Source organism: Leguminivora glycinivorella, chromosome 10 (genome assembly GCF_023078275.1).
Source record: "Leguminivora glycinivorella isolate SPB_JAAS2020 chromosome 10, LegGlyc_1.1, whole genome shotgun sequence".
NCBI lineage: Eukaryota > Metazoa > Arthropoda > Insecta > Lepidoptera > Tortricidae > Leguminivora > Leguminivora glycinivorella.
The window spans coordinates 9,400,902-9,420,265 of NC_062980.1; the positions used below are offsets into that span (position 1 = coordinate 9,400,902).

General features: G+C 36.6%; 1 protein-coding gene across 1 annotated transcript in view; it reads left to right on the forward strand.

The window, feature by feature from the left end:
- The window catches only part of LOC125230099 (G protein-coupled receptor kinase 1), an 86,415-nt gene that overhangs the window by 22,843 nt on the left and 44,208 nt on the right, over nucleotides 1–19,364 (forward strand). Inside the window, exons 3-6 of the mRNA XM_048135117.1 lie at nucleotides 4,099–4,120; nucleotides 9,703–9,722; nucleotides 16,406–16,479; nucleotides 16,749–16,850. Of these exons, the coding sequence (XP_047991074.1) occupies nucleotides 4,099–4,120; nucleotides 9,703–9,722; nucleotides 16,406–16,479; nucleotides 16,749–16,850 (218 nt within the window). The remainder of the gene's footprint in view (nucleotides 1–4,098; nucleotides 4,121–9,702; nucleotides 9,723–16,405; nucleotides 16,480–16,748; nucleotides 16,851–19,364) is intronic.

Below are 19,364 nucleotides of genomic sequence, written 5' to 3' on the forward strand. Positions count from 1 at the left end.
TAACAATACGGATGACTGAAACTAATTAAAATGTTCTCGTTAAACGTAAAATTTAATAATACTGAAAAGGTCAAACAAGGTTTTCTTAAACAAGACGAACCGGCTTCTGAATTCGAATTATCTCCAATGAACTTACCAAAGATTAGTAACGACTGTATTTACAGAGCCGTAAATATGTACAAACATGCACGTAGTGAGCGCAAAAAACCAACAATCATTGATCCATCATCGATTGCGATAGGTGGTGCCCCAGAGTTGATTCCTAACGCTTGCCGAAAAGGCGCTTTAAGCCACCCATCAGCAGGCCTCGACTTACTTCGGCCGGCCATAAACGGCAAATTTCATGGCGACTTGTAAGTTGATTTCCAATTATTATGCTCTCGTTAGAGATCTTGTCATCTGTGATCTGTGGCCATCGAAAAGATTGGTAAACATTTCGAATTAGTAATTAGTCGATAGATCTATTATTGTTTTGATTTCTCAAATCAACAATCGGTCAAATGCAAAGACAACGTGTTTCTGACGTTTTATTATTTGACCATCTATCTCTGCATAGAATCCTTTTCTATTTTGAAGGAAGACCTGCTTCGACGCATAGCATAGGTACTAGTATAGGTAGTCTTTCTTGGTTTCGCCGAGGCGATACGGTAAAGCGACACGAACAACACCCCAGCTCGTACGGAGCACAGTATAAGGAATATTCAGTAGTTAATCTCCGGCAGGTAGATGCGGGCGGTCTCTACTGAGTTAATCAATCAACTTCGTACAAAGTAAGTTGTTGTTATCTAATAGGTACTATTAGGTAACTGTAAGTATTAGTATAACAATACCACACCAGTTAATATTGAATACACAAAAAAATATTATTCATATATTAGTCTCATAAGCGCAATACTAGATTGTGTAACGATCCCGAGCAAAATGAGATATTCACGGGGACGGTTTTTCACATCACGTATGTGGTAATTTATATGTTATACTTAGATATTATTTAAAACAAAAACGCACTTTCTACTACGTATCATTCAAGTAGGTACGTGTTTTTTTCTTAAATACTGACGAAATAGTATTTACATAAAATGTCTGAATAGATGATTCCACAATATTTAAGTAGGTACCAAACTTTCGAGATAAGATATATCGCATCATCTACCTAAATAAAAAACAAGTATTTGGTTGCAAAGTAATTAATGTCGTTACAGGTAAATCCTTATTGATTTTAATGCATCACTATATCTCACTTTTACCTAACGCTGCAAAAATATAAGTATAAAAACTACTTACTTTTCTGGAAGTCTAGGAATTGTGAAGAATGTTATATCCGGATTTTTAGAACTGTTCTCCATACATCCATAAACACTACAGTAACGAAATGACCTCGGCACTGACGTCATTTTCACACACACATCAAAACAGCGCGCAAACGCGGCCCCGACTGTCCAGCCCAATAATTACCAGTTTCGCATGTTTTCGCTGCATGCGAGGGGAGGGAGGGGGACACACCGCGCGGCGTGAAGTTTGTAAGAAGAGTTATTACTGGTTTATACTGTGTACGGAGTCTGTGTAAACAGGAGGGCCCTTTGACTCGTTCTTTTCATCTTGAGCGATTTACGTCTGAGCTTTTCAACAACGTAGACTAAACTCGTCCACTTTTGTATTAGCAATTACGAAGTAGTGATTCAATGGAGATCGCCAAGTTCAGAAATGAATGTCGAACAAACGTTTCAACAAATGTTTTATTGAAATACAGTAGCGGGAAAAATCTATCATACCTACTGGTTATACATGTACCTCAGGGCTTTGTACAAGAAAATGTATGTATTTTATTGTATCCCACCTTATTTTTGCAGGGTCATATCATTCATATCATTTATTTCTTGCTTTTGTGGGTTTACAATAGATCTTACAACTAGACATCAGTGCTTTTACCACAAACCCTGTTAGGGCGCTGCATTATTATATACTTATAAACTAAAATATACAATATTTACAACATACCTAACTACCATGCAGTTTACATATGTAGGCTCTTAAAACTATTCAGACTCCAAAAAGCTATAATATTCATTTATATCATAAAAACAATTAGCAACCAAAAATTCTTTAAGAGTTTTATAAAACAAATTTTCTTTTTCTATTAATTTTATACAATCTGGTAGTTTATTATAAATATTTACACACATATGATGCGTGCCAGCACTAACAATTTGTAATCTAGTGAACGAGCTTACTAACCTATCTCTATTTCTTAAGTTTTGAGTCAAACTACAAATATCTTTGGCTTGTCTAAATAGCTGTTGATTATTCCTTACAAATTTACATAATTCAAAAATATAAATTGAGGCTAAAGTTAATATTTTCAAACGGATAAAGTGCGGTCTACAACTCTCTAAACTACTAATATTGACTAAAATTCTTATGCATCTCTTTTGGAGTTTAAACACACTATCAACATGCGCGCTGTTGCCCCACAATATGACACCATATCTTAACAATGAATGAGCGTAAGCATAGTATGCACTGGTAGCGGTTCTTAAATTAGTGCATTTTTTTAATTCAGAAAGCGCATATGTAAACCTGGCCAATTTTCCGGATACTTTATCTATGTGGTCCTTCCAGTTTAGTCCAGAGTCGATCTCAACTCCCAACAGAGAACATGAAGTAACCGTTGCTACTTGGTTATTATTATACTCGTACTCAACGTTCAAAGGCGTTTTTTGACGAGGTATAATCTGGATTAACTTTGTCTTAGAGACATTCAGCATAAGATTATCCTCATTGTTACATTTAATTACGCACTTATGTCGTCGGCATAGAGGATGCACTTGTGACTCAAGACATTAGGTAAGTCATTTATGACTAAAATACATCCTAAAACGCATAGAATTATTTGTTATTTGATTATTCGATCTAACAGTGTCAAAATCATGATACTCAACTTCTTTTGTTGACGATTTGCCAAATGAAAACCAATCGTCAACTTATGACAATTATATTTTTTACAAATATTTAGAAATAAGATTGATAGCATAAAACTTGTTGAAGTCTGTGTGCGCTTGTTTGTACCTAATCAGTACACCCGCGCGCGACGGCACCCGCTGCTGGCGTGGGGCGCGGCGCGCACGCAGGCGCACGCGCAGGTGCCGGTCGCGCGCGCGCTCACGCTGCTCAACTCCGTGCTCGAGGCACAGCCCCAGTGCGATATCTTTGATAGTGCGATGGGGCAAGTTATAACAGAATGCAAGAAGATGTTAGAAAGAGAGATGCCTGAGAGTACCATCCCATGGTTTTTTTTTTTACCTGTGTGTTTTCTTGTTTTTTATCAGTGTATTGTTTTATAAATTATAATGCTAACGTTGTAATGTATTCTAATTTGTGCCGCTTTGGCTTTAGCTGTAAGGTGCATTTTGTTATTTGAATAAATAAAATAAAAATAAAAATACACCGTGTTTTTATTGGATTCCGTTAACTTCGGCATATAGTTAGGTCCATTATAGGAAACAGAATACATGAAATGAAAAATACCATACACCTGCGATAGATGTAACATCAATTGCTGTTAAGAAACGGGCTTTGTGTGTTCGATATGCGATTAACATGCCATAATTTTGACACTTACTTAGTGTGAGTTAATTGTAAAGCCCGTTTCTCAACAGCAATTGAAGTTACCATCTATCGCAGGTGTATGGTTTTTTAGAAAAAAAAATGCTAATTTAAGAAAACTAACTATGCCATTCTGTTTCGTATAATGGACGTAAACTATATGCCGAAGTTAACGGAATTCAATAAAAACACGGTGTACAGGTATAGAAAACCATAACGCCGTGGCTTGCGTGGGCGACGGTCGCGCGATGGTCGCGCGACGGCGACGAAATCAAACCTTATCGATATGGAAGTATGAGACGCGACGGCGACGGTCGCGACCGTCGCCCACGCAAGACACGGCGTAAGTCAAAAATTGAATACTGTCTCTTATTTAATAGAGATGTACCTACCGGAAATCAAATGCCAAAAGTGCCAAAACTACGATGTTTGATATATTGGGCATTGGCTGCAATCTTGAAGACATATTGAAGCACCGTAATAGAAATAGCTAGATAAACGAAGTTACATTTGACTTGTGATACACGGCTGTCTAGAAGGCACATCAGGAAATCAGGATATTGCAAAGGGTAGACCTTTGATAGTCTGTACCTCGTCTTCGTCTCAAATCAAATTAATCTGGTAAAAGAGGGCCCAAAAGCTATTAGATAAGGTCTTGTTATGCTCGTAACTCGTTTGCAAGACAGAATGTGTGGCCATACTGGCCATTGCGGGGATGTCCACTATCAGGGCAGATGTCCACCTATCTAAGAAAGGCCAGTGATATTTAACTAAGTTTTGGACTAGTTAATACACTCGTGATAAATACAAATATACAGGGCGTCCCACGGCTATGCCACATGGAAGGAAAGTACCTGGAATATTGTAGATGGAACGAACTCAATGGAGACATTAGTTTAATTTAAAAAACAACCAGGAATCAAACCCGCTACACGAGAAAATACAGTGCTGGACGTAATGCATCATACACCGATATATAAAATAAACTTTCTATTATAATTTCTTTACCCTTAAACTTAATATCACAGTTGTATTGGAAAACTTTTAGCTAATTTCATGGCATATAATATACAGATAATAACATATCAATGATCGTACAATTATTTTTTTACATGAGTATAAATATAAATATCAGTACTTTAGGCTCTGGACAAATTTGATCATACAGTAATTAAAATACGAATGAAATGCAATGTAGTAGTGTGTATGGCTTTCATCTGCTTTAGATATCGCTGATTGTCTCGGGAGGAACATTTTCTGTTAGAAACTGAAGGTATTTATCTAACCCAAGCTTTTTCCTGTGTGTCTACTAAAGTAGGCAAAGTGGGTATAATTCAGAATGACATTTGATATTTTCTTTATTTTTCCAAAAACTTCCTTAAATTTTGGCTTGGATTGATTACATGAGACTATGTTAGCCATTCAAGCTATTTATTCCTATTAATCATAACAAACGCATGAGATATACATACTGGTATTGTCTTTCAGCCATCGCCCGTCAATATATATGATGTGTTTAATAAAGATGACTGAAAGAAAATACTAGTATATCTATTTCATGCGTTCGTTGTGATTCATAGAATTAAGTAGCTTCAATAGCTAACATAGTCTCATGTTATCAATCCTAGCCAAAATTTAAGGAAGTTTTTGGAAAAACAAAGAAAATATCAAATGTTATTCTGAATTATACCCTGTATGCCTACTTTATGCCTATACGCAGGAAAAAGCTTGGCTTAGATAAATACCTTCAGTTTGTAACTGAAAATGTTCCTCCGAGACAAGCAGCAATATCTAAAGCAGATGAAATTCATACACACTTATACATTGCATTTCATTCGTAGTTTAATTACTGTATGATCAAATTTGTCCAGAGCCAAAAGTACTAATATTTATATTTATACCCATGTAAAACAATAATTGTACAATCATTGATATGTTATTGTCTGTATGTTGTACGCCATGAAATTAGCTAAAACTTTTCCAACACAACTATGATGTTAAGTTTAAGGGTACCTAAAGAAATAAATATGATAGAAAGTTTATATGTCGGTGTATGATGCATTTTGTCCAGCACTGTAAATTACGTTGTAGTTTTACTGATCCAAAGGCTTCATCGTAAGGCTAAATAATATAGTGTCAGAAATAAGACCATACGTCGCATAAGTTTTACTAGTAAGCCCACGCAGTACAGCTCAGTGATATTTTGTAAAATGCGAAGACGCGACGCTAAGATGCCTCCGTAAGCCAGCTAAACCCTAGACTCATGCGTTCGGATTATGAGATTGATCTCGAGAGAAGTTTATATTCACGGTCGCTTTCCTATACTTTCTTGTAGGGATTTGTATCGTAAACAAGATTAAACGTAAGCAAGGCCAAAGCAGACCGAGTATTCGTCTTACTTACCGATAGCTCGACGAAAACCAGTGTAACTCTCACCTAACAACTAATTCTAATCGGAGACTTAGACAAACTGGTTGTACTGAGTATTAGATTCGCCTGTCGAAGCGATTGTAATAATGCCCCAGACCGTGTCGTTTGCGCACCCGCGCTCAGCTTATTGCCGCCCTGCGTACAATTGCTTTACAATTCTACTGCAAAACAGCATAACCACCTTCAAGTCTGTCCTGCACATATGTCCTTTCTTACCCGAGACGAATCTCTCCCTCCAATGAAGTTAGCTCATGTCGCTAAGGATAATTTTCTTCTCAACCAAACTCGGTTTTCTCTGAATCTGTTTACTGAGATTGCGGTTGGGACTTTAACTAACTCTACAAGTCTACACACGAAGGGCTTACTTATACGCCGAAACACACCATGTTTATTAACATAAATTAAAATAAATTGCTGCATGCAAATCGTAAGTCATTTGCAAATTTTAATATTTCACCTTTCTTGTGATCGTTTCGCTGGAATACAATTATCGCGCTGGAAGGCCACGTTTTAGGTAACATACTTACTCTAGAGCTATGCAAAAGGATTACGTTTCATGAACATATTTTAACAAGTTTACTCGTTAGTATAGTTCTCCTTAGGCTGTACGTCGGCGTCGACCAGAGATGTTTGACGAACAAATGTCTCGCTTATTGAATATATAAAAAATATAATATTGATCTGAAAGATATTAATCAACCTTATGGCAGAATGGATTTACCCAAGTTTGAAGTTAAGCGACACAAATGTCCACTGGAGCTGCGCTGACCAAAGATAGGTAAGTAAAATATGTATCAGTGATTTTGTTGGCTCTTAATAACAGACAAGTCCCTAGCTACGCATCCTCGCATAATCTATGGTGGGAACGCAGCCTAAATGTGTGAAATTAGTTAAACAGACACTAATGGCAGTAATTGCGTTATTCATACACATTTGTCAAATCTAACAAACCGTTGTTAATCCACCATGGGTTGTTAAGTGTTAAGTTTTATAAATAGGGAATTCATGTTTAGGTAACTTGCAAAACTCATTTCTATGTAGTTCGAAATAACCTGTTCCATAAAATATAGTGTCATCACTAATTTGTTCCAACGCAATTCACTCTGCTCTCAGACTGCGCTCTAATAGTATGCATCAATTGAGTGTTTCCCTCTATACAGGGTGAGAAATGAAAATGGGTCAGAGGAGAAAATCAAAGACAAACTAGTCTGGCTCATCGACTTTTTTGAAAAGAAAAACGTTGAACGTTTTATTAAAAAAAATACGTACATACATTTATAAGGGTCATTTGGACCACCGAAAATGGAGGGTTAATTTGACAGTTGACAGCCCACTGACCTTGTCTTTAGGTACGTAATTTAGATGTAACTTTATAAGAATCTGTTCTCATTAAACTCTGAATATCTTACAAAATGCGACACTTTTGGTTGAAATACAAGGTTCTTCAATTTCGACATGTTTGCTTTTTTCAAAAACATACGAACAAGAATGTTTAGTATCGTAGTAGTACTCCAATTTTCCTAAACCCTTGGCGTAGTAACTTCAAGCTACTTATTAAGAATGAATTGATTATTCACCCTGTAGCATAAGGGACACTTCATTGCCTAATTCAACGTTTCAGTTCCTGATATTGTCGTCGAATCGCTTTAAACGAGGGGGGACGACCACATATCTTGATTTCTCCCGAGGATAAACTGTAGGTACTAGTAGTAGGTACAGCTCTCTTAGTATACTCAGTGATGTGAAGTTCAAATCATATTTCTTTGATTGAACATTGAAAATTGTTGTCGTATTACTTAAAAAACTACCAGAAGCAATGAAACTAATACCTACATTTTGATTATTCACCCTGTTTGTATCGTAAAGGAGACTTCATTGCCTAATCGAACGTTTCAGTCCCTGATATTGTTGTCGAATGGCTTTAATCGAGGCGGGACGACCACATATCTTGATTTCTCTTGAGGATAAACTGTAGGTACAGCTCTCTTAGTTACACATAGTGATGTGTTGATTCTAGGAATATTTCAGAATTAGGAAATATTCGGTAAAACTTTTTATTGGTGTTTTTAGGGTTCCGTAGTCAACTAGGAACCCTTATAGTTTCGCCATGTCTGTCTGTCTGTCCGTCCGTCCGTCCGTTCGTCCGTCCGTCCGTCCGTCCGTCCGTCCGTCCGTCCGTCCGTCCGTCCGTCCGTCCGTCCGTCCGTCCGTCCGTCCGTCTGCGGATAATCTCAGTAACCGTAAGCACTACAAAGCTGAAATTTGGTACCAATATGTACGAGTATATCAATCACGCCAGCAAAGTGCAAAAATAAAAAATTGAAAAAAATGTTTTATTAGGGTACCCCCCCTACGTGTAAAGTGGGGGCTGATATTTTTTTTCATTCTAGCCCCAACGTGTGATATATTGTTGGATAGGTATTTAAAAATGAATAAGGGTTTACTAAGATCGTTTTTTGATAATATTAATATTTTCGGAAATAATCGCTCCTAAAGGAAAAAAAAGTGCGTCCCCCCCCTCTAACTTTTGAACCGTATGTTTAAAAAATATGAAAAAAATCACAAAAGTAGAACTTTATAAAGACTTTCTAGGAAGATTGTTTTGAACTTGATAACTTCAGTAGTTTTTGAGAAAAATACGGAAAACTACGGAACCCTACACTGAGCGTGGCCCGACACGCTCTTGGCCGGTTTTTATAAAATTAAATTAAAGGGAAAGGATTTGTTAAAAATATCTTCAATGTCCAAAAAGTTCCAAGTATTTACCATCCTTTAGTACCTAATTGAGTTTTAAAGCTAATAACCAAGCTCAGTTAAACTACTTGTTATTCGATTCTCGTTTGACTTTGGTGAAGATTTTTCTTAATTAGAAAATTGTTCTTTTCCAGAAATCGTTTCCCCTCTCTATTTTTCACTATGTTCTAAAATACGCTATATGGCCATTAAACAAAGGCAATTTAGTATTTAGACTATTAATTGATCGTCCCATTATATACGGAATCTTACTGCACAATGCACATCACTACATCCACAATACGAACCTGAAGTGCACATGCGAGTGAGAGCGTAGCGTAGTGCAATTTTGAGCAGTGGCTTGATTTGATTGCCTTCACTCGCCACTTGTTACTCGTCTCGTCTACGGGACGTACTTGACTAAGTACTTAAAGTAGCCAAGTTAATTATTGTCGTAACTAGCTGTGCCTGTGGCAGCGCCCGAACTTGGTCTCTCAGACGGAGGAAGTCTATAAAATCAATAAATCCGCAACCCAAAGGCAGTTTTCTGTATGGAAAATATCTTCAAAAACTATTCTTGCTGCGCACTTATTTTGTCCAGTCTTCAGCATCAGCAGATATAAAAATACAAACTATTATTATCAAATATTCCGTTCCTTTTTGTTTTTTTTTTATAAAATTGACCATTTCAAGGATAGGTAGCTTATTCAAGAAATTGTTTCGGGTGTCGGGTGGCTAAAGCCGTAAAGTTGGAGACGCCGATTCGAGCTCGGCCTCGGGCACTGAAGCCACTGAAGGCCTTGATAATTTTTTTAAATTACCTTCCATCTATTTCAGCTTAAAATGACTACATACTAGTGTCTAGCAAGATCAGCAGTACCTAATAAATTATTCTAGGTCTCACAGTCATTGTAAACGAGGAAATTGTTGTATAAGCTTGTTTATCAGTACGCTAGGTCAGCGGCAAACACGTTATTACCTAGGCCAAACATAGAGATCGGTTTGCTAGTAATTGTGACACGCAATATTCATGGGTAAATTAGCTTAGCATGGTTCGTATGTAAACAGTGAGTGTTAGTATTAGGAATACAGTAGTGGTCAATAATATAGTGATAATAATGTATATGAAGGATTAGACGCTGTTTCTTGAATGAAATGAATCGGATGCAGTTGTTGTTCCTGCTCTTCGTATGATCATTTGTATGAAAGTTGAAAACGAACAAGATTTTTATTTCGAATTTAGCAAAAGCGATATACCGGGTAGGGTGTGCAAACCGGTTAACCGGTTAACCGAAAAACCGGTTAACCGAGACTTTTTGGCCTCTGTTAAAAACCGGTTTTTATAGTCTCTAACCGGTTAATAACCGAAACTGTATTTATTTCTCAAAATTTGGAAAATTAGGCATTAAAAGGTTCAAAAATACGTAATTATTTAATGTTTTGTAATAATAAAGATTTATTGATTACGTTTCATTGACAACATTATTATCTGTAATGATTTTATTTTAAAAAAAAACCGGCCAAGTGCGAGTCGGGCTCGCGCACAAAGGGTTCCGTAGCAGCAAATATAATAAACTTATTATGTCAATTATCTCAAAAACTATAAGAGATACTTTGATCAAACCAAAAATCGTTGAAAGAGTTAATTAGCATGCATCACCTCTATTTTTTTTAGAATTTTATACCCCGTAGTTATAAAAATAGAGGGGGGGGGACATACTTTTTACGACTTTGAGAGCTGATATCTCAAAAACCGTTCACTTTAAGAAAAATGTTTTTTAGAAAACTTTATATCATTTTAAAAGACCTTTCCATTGATACCCCACACGGGTATGTACATCGAAAAAAAATTTTCATCCCTCAGTTACATGTATGGGGGCCCCACCCCCAATTCTTTTTTTACTATTTAGTGTCATAATTTTGTAGCGGTTCATACAACACATATTCCCATCAAATTTCATCACTGTAGTACTTATAGTTTCCGAGTAAATCGGCTGTGACAGACGGACAGACGGACAGACGGACAGACGGACAGACGGACATGACGAAACTATAAGGGTTCCGTTTTTGCCATTTTGGCTACGGAACCCTAATTAGTCCCGAGTCCACTCAATTATACATTTTATACAATACAGTAGAGTCCGGTTAGTTACGACTCCGCGTAGACCTAACGTCCAACCTCTTACAACGACATAAGCACAGGTATTTATTTGGTTTTCGTATGTGATAGTATGAAAGTACAAGTACATCCGTTTATTACGACTCCGATTTTAACGACCAGCCGCTTTTTACGACACATTTTAATAAATAATAATAAATAAATATTAGGGACACCTTATACACAGATCAACTTAGCCCCAAACTAAGCAAAGCTTGTACTATGGGTGCTAAGCGACGATATACATACTTAAATAGATAAATACATACTTATATACATAGAAAACATCCATGACTCAGGAACAAATATCTGTGCTCATCACACAAATAAATGCCCTTACCGGGATTCGAACCCAGGACCGCGGCTTAGCAGACAGGGTCACTACCGACTGAGCCAGACCGGTCGTCATTATACACAGAATCCGTCCGTCAAGTCCGATTGCAACGACGAGCGACAACGTTTTTAGTTTTACTAGTAAATTGAGTAAACAAAGCTACTTCCACCCAAGCACGGCCCCCTGTCTTGCCTACAACAAGTAGCAAAATTACATTGTGGCCAAGTAACTTTTTGGAATATTGCTATTAAAATTTTAACAATTTGTTCGCTTCGGGACTAATCTTACCTCTATAAGCTAAATAGAACCCAATTTGTATTTTTCGATTGCGTATAAACTAGCTTTACTTACAAATGATGAGCAAGCACGCATACTAAAAAGGACTTTTCTAACTAAACAAGTCACAATAGTACGACATCCGGTTAGTACGACGTAATATCAGCGGTCCCTTGAGCGTCGTTGTAACTGGAGTCTACCGTATATTTCAAACTATATTTTTTAAAAGAAAGGTAAAATGGAGATCTTGGTTTTCTTACATCAATTGCTTGTATTACTAGATTTACTAGGGGCTCTGGGAGCTGTAGACCTTCGCGACATGCCTAGAATACGCAACTGGCGAATCACATTCAAACCACACAGGCCTTTTTTTAGCAATTTCCGCATTTACCAAATTCGCAAAAAACTGGATAAAAATGATCTTCATCGTGCAAGTAATACCTGCTACGATATCATCAACATCAGAATTCTTAAAGGTAATGGTAATTATTGCGTAGTACGGCCATTTACTAAAAATCCTCAAAACCGGTTAATAACCGGTTAACCGGTTTTGAAGGAAAAGTTTCGGTTATTAACCGGTTTTTTAAGTTAACCGGTTTTTTCATACCCTAATACCGGGTGGTTCCTGTTAGTGGACCTGCCTGTTGAATTTAACGGAAAACAAAAAAATCACGGTTTATATGACGGCAAGATGTGTTTCTATTTTTACCAATTGGACGTTCGGGAAACTACTACAATATGTAATACTTATTTATATCGTATAATACTTAATTATATCGTATGTTAATAATTTCCTAAAAGTTGTATAAACATAGAACGATATGCAGGGTTATCCCTACTAAGATTAACGTGGATTAAACGACTTTTAGAATTAATTGTTATCCTCTGTTAGATATTTATAGACGTTAAACTTTCTTGAAACATTTTCAAATATTTAAATACAGGGCGTTCTACAGGTATGCCACATAGAGGAAAAGTACATAAAATATCATAGATAAGATATTTTGCTTATAGAAGAGTTTATTTTATTTTTAATACTTAGTAAAACTGCATTCAAAGATTTTTCATTGCGTCGTATGTATCTCCAAATTTAACTGTTATGTTAAATTAACAGTTTTTTATGATGATATACCTAACTCAACAAGACAATGAATGGCCGATTGACAACATTTAATTGTGTATTACGTTTGGCCATTGTATAAGTATTTCGAGTGGAATTTCTAAGAAAATTCTGTTTAGTCTACGCGAGAACTGTAATATAGTCACAAAAAACTCAAAAGTGTGACGTCAGAGAGTGCCGTGGTAAAAGAACTTTCCTCTTAGCCGAAGAGAAGATATAACCAGACATTCCGTAGAACAAATTGGCAAAAATAAGGTGACCGGTCTTATAATGTGGAATAATTGGCTGTTAATTTCTTATCAAAACGATCTCACAGAACCTTACAAGCCCTCGACTCTCAAAGTGGTCTAGATAGTTACAAAAACAACCCTAGTCAGCATCTGCGATATTGCAGTGGAACGAGACAAGTTACAAATGCAATTTACGGCCCCACTCCGACTTGCAGTAAATAACTTTATCGGCGCTGGACATTGTCGGGGCTGCTTAACTAGGGCAACCACTACTTACCTTGGTAAGCTTTGGAATCTACAAAAGACGAAGACTTGACTACTATCTGTCGTTCTTACTATGTTTAGTCTGATCATTTAAATTTTTAATTCAATTTTTTTTCTACAGTTTCTGTAGTCGAGTTCAAAACGCAACCACAACTGAGACTGATATCATACGTACGTAAAAGTGAATCCGAGTTTGTTTGGACTATAAAATGAACTAGTGTTGTCAGATTTTACAGTATGTTTTAAAATTGCACCAATTAAGAAGCGCTAAATGCTATAAACGACCGTTCACCCACTACGCCCGTCTCTATTTCTGAAATGCCGGTAATCTATTGGAGATTTATTTGTGTAGCGATCTAATAAACAGGGTAATTGATATAATCGCACTGGCAAAAGCAACGTGGGCATATGAAAATAGGTGATGTATTTGAATAATTCCGGCATAGACATCTGGAGGTCGACACGGCATGAATGGCGGGCATCTTGGGCGCGCTGGTACTTGAGAAACGATTTATTTCACACTTGGATAAAAATAAACTTTGAGGCTAATTTTAACTATAAAGTAAACCGATTTGATAAGTTTAATGTGTTCTTTCTAGCGTCGTACAGAATGCCTTTAAAATGTGTTGCTTTTATAACAGTTTCTCATAAAAGTTCTTCATCCCACACTTCTGAAGATCGTAACTTTTCTTCATAATATGTTGTTACTGTTACACAACTATAGCCTCGCGTTGCAGTTAGCTAACTCAGAACACAGCTAATCGGAATGTCACTAATTTAGGACTAATGTTTACTTTTAGCAAGAAAAATAACAAATCTGAAACACTATGTGAAGATCTATTCCCCTCTATCTTACTTGCGGCCAAGGAACTCCCTAGAGTTAAACTGAGGCCGTATTATGATTCCAATTTTATCACTTATCCACGTGGATAAAGCATCTGTCACGCTTTGGCAACTTGTCTTATCCACGTGGACAAGTGATAAAATTGGAAGCATGATACGCCGGCTGGACAATTTATGTCGCACCTACAGTGCCTTTAAATATAATTTAACACGTCTTATGTAGCACAGCAGCCCCAATCATTCTCGCGCGATAAATGATAAAAAACATCGAGCCGTGGATATCGCACTTACAAATAGTGCGATAGGGACGGCCTGATGTTTTATCATTTATCGCGCATTAATTGCTTGCCTGCACTACACAAATCTAAACAAAGTAGAAAATAACTAATAACGACTCCTGGGAATTAATATCTACACGGTGTTTCCGGTATCACTCAAAACCTCAGACACCCCAACTGATTTTTATTTTTTTAAACTCATCTAGAGTATTCATCTTTTAATCTGATCGTTACTTTTTTTTTAATTGAATTTTTAATTTTCTGTACAGCTCTACTTGACTTTTAGCTCTACACTCAATAAAATAATTGCTAACTACCATCATAAACCATAAGACTATTTATTTGTGTACGTTACTGCAACGACATAAGGTTTACCAATAGACAGCTAAGATGTCACTGTAAAACACTTTAAAGCTTTGTCACAGTAAACTTCAAATTGGACAGGTTATCGCAGTAAGCAAATAAACTCAATATTCAAAATGACAAGGTTGTAATTAGGTACGAGTTCAATTTGTTATGACTTATGATAAACATTAAGATTAAACTGACAAACAACGTCAAACTAGTAGCGGAAAAAATAATCGTCCAAGTAACCGGCCAGTATTAATACCCCTAAATACTGAAAAAAGGTAAACAACCTCTAGCAATGCGATATACACAATGTTGTATTACGAGTACAATAGAATGGGCACGTAAAAAATAACTAATAATACTAATTTAAATAAAAATATTACCCCCATCAAGATATAGCTCAATCGATTCTACTCTCGATTCTGAACAAACTGTTTTCAGGTTTTTAGTGTTAAGTGAAACACGGTGTATAACAGAGCCAAAAAAAGAGCCACGCTTTTTATCGCCTTTATAAAGATCAGCAACTTCATATTGTGCGTCTGTAATATCCATTATAAATCTTAAAATTATATACCCCTGGCAAATCTATAAACTCCACATGTGTAGGCACTAATCTTACACGCTAGTTATATCGGCATAGTGGCAAAAAAGAAATGGAAAAAACGGTTGTAGTTTATTTTTTTGACTCATGGATTTAAAGCGTTTATTTTTTTTTTTTTTTTTTTCCTTTTATTCAGAAACAAACAGTCATACACATTTTTCTTATCTACAGTAAATGTAACAGAAAATAGACCTATAGTTTCATAAAGTTTATAAACGTTTTATCGGCTACGGAACACTACACTGACTATATCCCGATAAACGTTATAGTTACGTAGTATAGTTGTTAGATAAAGCAACCATTACCACTACTATCTGGCTGGTCTGTTCTCTGATATTAAATTTCCATTGCAAAACCAGGGAAGAGAGGAAAATAATTCAGACCGACCTAACTGGAGTTAAATTATGAATTGCAAATTGACGGACTGATATTATCAAAGCGAATTTACAATAAAAACTTGAAAAAATGCAGTGTGCAGCTCTGCACTACATAATTAAATTCATAAATCGTTTTAAATAACTAAGGAGGAAAAAGATCAAACTTCGTTATTTTGATTTGACAGGATAAATTAAATGGAATGGTACTTTCTACTTGCGGACGAATCTCTCTGTCTTGTTTTACTAGGCTACCAAATACGATTAAGTTATCAACAATAGATTAAATAGGCGTATAGGTTCAGGTTTTTTTATCTCTCAATCATCTCACGGGCGCCGGGCGAGAGGCCTGTGCGTAACTGCGTATCTACACGGAATGTATTTTTATACAATCGATGTTTTCGATCAAACTTATTTTATTATTATAATCATTGTCATATTTATAGTTTTTAATGCAAAAAATGTAGTTGATTAACAGGACAGATACAAAAATGTGTCTATATTCTATGTCATTATATGAAACATGCAGAAATACTTAATTACGACTTGGCACAGAGTGTATAATTTGTATATGTCATCGTGACATGTCAAACTACACGCATGATTTCAATCACATGTGACGTAAACGAACCGTAACTTAACATTCAACCGCTAATTGACGAGCGTCTTTTCAAAGGGTATGTTTTTTTATGGAAACCATATAAAAAGAAGCCCTTTTGAAAATAAACTCCTCAAATACTTGTGTAAACAAGCATTAATCGTGCTAATATTTAATAATATCGTGTTTAACAGGTGTTTTTTTTGTTTCAGGTTATTTATTATTTAAGGAATTCTGCGAACAGACGTCAGAAGAACCAGTGCCACATTTAAAGTTTTATGAAGAGGTAAAGTTAATTAAAAAAGTTCACTTCCTATATATTACCATCTGACATTTCACATTACATAATGTATATTCGGCCTTGCTAACTAAACAGCACTATTTCAAAAACAATATTTTTGAAACAAGAACTGCTGTAGGTAGGTATAACTACCTAAGCAGTAGAATATGTTATGAGGTAGCACTGTTTAGCTTAAAATTTTAATGGATTTTATAGATTTAAGGATTTCAAAGTTCCACAACTACAAAAGAATTTATAATTTATTTCGTTGGCAGATTAAATTATATGAAAAACAAGAATGCCCAGAAGAAAGGCGGCGGATCGCGAGAGATATATATGACAATTTTATAATGAAGGAATTATTAGCACACTCACATGTAAGTATCGTTTATGTTGAAAGTCCATAAAGTATACCTAATTGCATCAATGTAGATAGCTACACTTTCCTTCACTACTACACATAGTAAATGATGATCCAATATATCTAAAAGTAAAATACGAAATGCGCACTGTTCCATTTCTATACGCAAACGAAGAAAACTGACATTCTGATCATACAATTCATACGTTGAGTATGAAATTTAGTTGTTTATCATTTGAAAAATAACCATTCCTAAAACAGCAAAAGTTTCACGTACAGACTAATAGCACGGTAACCCTGCACCGGAGCGGAGCAAATCCGCTGCAATAACGAACATAATCCCGAGACAGCACGAGATGATCGCGGGCTAGGTCGTGGCTTGGTTCCTGCACTAACCGTTCCCCCGATGTCAACGTGGACTTAATTGACAAAACAGATTAATATGTACTAGGAACAATATGAGATACGTACCAGCCATACTTCATTCTTGAGAAAAGTGACCTATACCTACCACCATTTCTCAAAATTTACTCTTTGAATTTTCTTTTCTCCATTGGGTACTGGCAACGTGCGTGACAGAGTGGCGCTCATCTAAATATGTAAAAGAAGAAACTGACTGACTGACTGACATATCAACGCACAGCCAAAACCGCTGGTCCTAAGAGATTCCAAATTTGGCACGTGTAGTCTACCTATAAGGTGGAGTGGAGCACTAAGAAAAGATTTTTCAAAATTCACATCCTAAGAGGGTGTAATGGGGTCTAAAGTTCAACGTTTGAATAAGATTATTTTTAGTATGCGGGCGAAGCCGCGGGAAATAGCTAGTTATCATTATACACGACACGTCGGCTTACGGGCATGTCGAACATTTAATGCTAGCGGCGGCTGTTAGAACTTGACACTATACAATTTAGGGCCAGTTGCATCAACCACATTTGACAGATACATCATCGTCACGCAGCAGACGTCTATGGAACTTCCCATACAATAAAATTTAGCGAATGCTTTAACGGAGACAGACGGTTTGGTGCAACTGACCCTTAATGTGGAAAATCCTACAAAATGAGGGCAGCACCAGTCGGCATGACTGTGTAATGTGTGCTAAGTATGTGTAGGTACCTGATCGGTTGTCAATCCTTCGCAGAGAAACGACACGCTTTAATAAAAATAATAAAATCTAATTACGGAAGAGTTATAGAGCGACCGGAGTATTTTGCTGTCGAAAGTGTCGAAACGAAAACGATTGTCATCTTGATAAGGCCACCGGAAATTCATGGGGTCCACATAATTAAGAATTAGAAAACAATAAAACAGGAAGCGCTGGTAGCCTACCGGTAAGTAGGTACGACTTTCGTTCCGGAGGTCACGGGTTCGAACCCCGGCTCGCACCAACGAGTTTTTCGGAATTTATGTGCGAAATGTCATTTGATATTTTGCCAGTCGCTTTTCGGTGAAGTAAAACATCGTGAGGAAACCGGACTAATTCCAATTAGGTCTAGTTTACCCTTTGGATTGGAAGGTCAGATGGCAGTCGCTTTCGTAAAAACTAGTGCCTACGCCAAATCTGGGGATTAGTTGTCAAAGCGGACCCCAGGCTCCCATGAGCCGTGGCAAAATGCCGGGATAACGCAAGGAGGATGATAAGAAAACAATAAAACAGAATATGAAAAAGACAAATTGACAATGACAATTTAGGTTAACAATCTCGATTAGCATATTGCACAAACACTTTAGGTTTATGCTGTTTAACTTCTAAAAAAGACTTCACAATACACATGCTTTAGGCTATAATTCACAGTAACGGTTGTTTGCCTTGTCAGTGAACTGTTGGCTCTCTGCCCAGTCTCGAACCTTCAATTGCACGTAATCATGACAAATTCACTGCCTCTTGTAGTGCCAACTTTGCCCGAAAAATATCACATTTAAAGCTGTCTTAAGTTTCAAGAATGTCGTGATCTAAAATTAGAAATTGTCTTCTGTACCTCTATCACTATTGCATAAATGAGAGATAGAGAAACAGATAATTAAAATCCGAATTTCTCGGAAAAACACTCTAAAGAACCAGTAAAATTGCCGGTTCAGCATCAGCTTGATCGGTGATCGGTCGGTAATCAATGTTTAGCAAAGTTAGATAAATGAAATAAATCTAATACTTATTTTACAAACACATCCTACGCTACGTAATAAGGACCCCCCTCGCACATACTTGGTGGAAGCGCAGCCTTACATATGAGTAGGCATAAACAAACAAGTGCGCGGTTGTTATATTATAATATCTGGGCGACCGATATTCGCTCGGTTCTATTTTATTATATCACGTCTTTAGATAAAAAAAAACTTTTATAAATACAAAAAAAAAACTTTTATAAATACCAAAAAAAAAACTTTATTTCTGGCCGGGATTCGAAACCCTGACACCTGCGATGTGCCTGCGAACATTAGACCGACCTCTTACGACTAAGCTACCCGCAGCCGATGCGCGGTCGGCGAAATTAATGACCATATTTTGCGTTTACTAACGCGAAAGAAA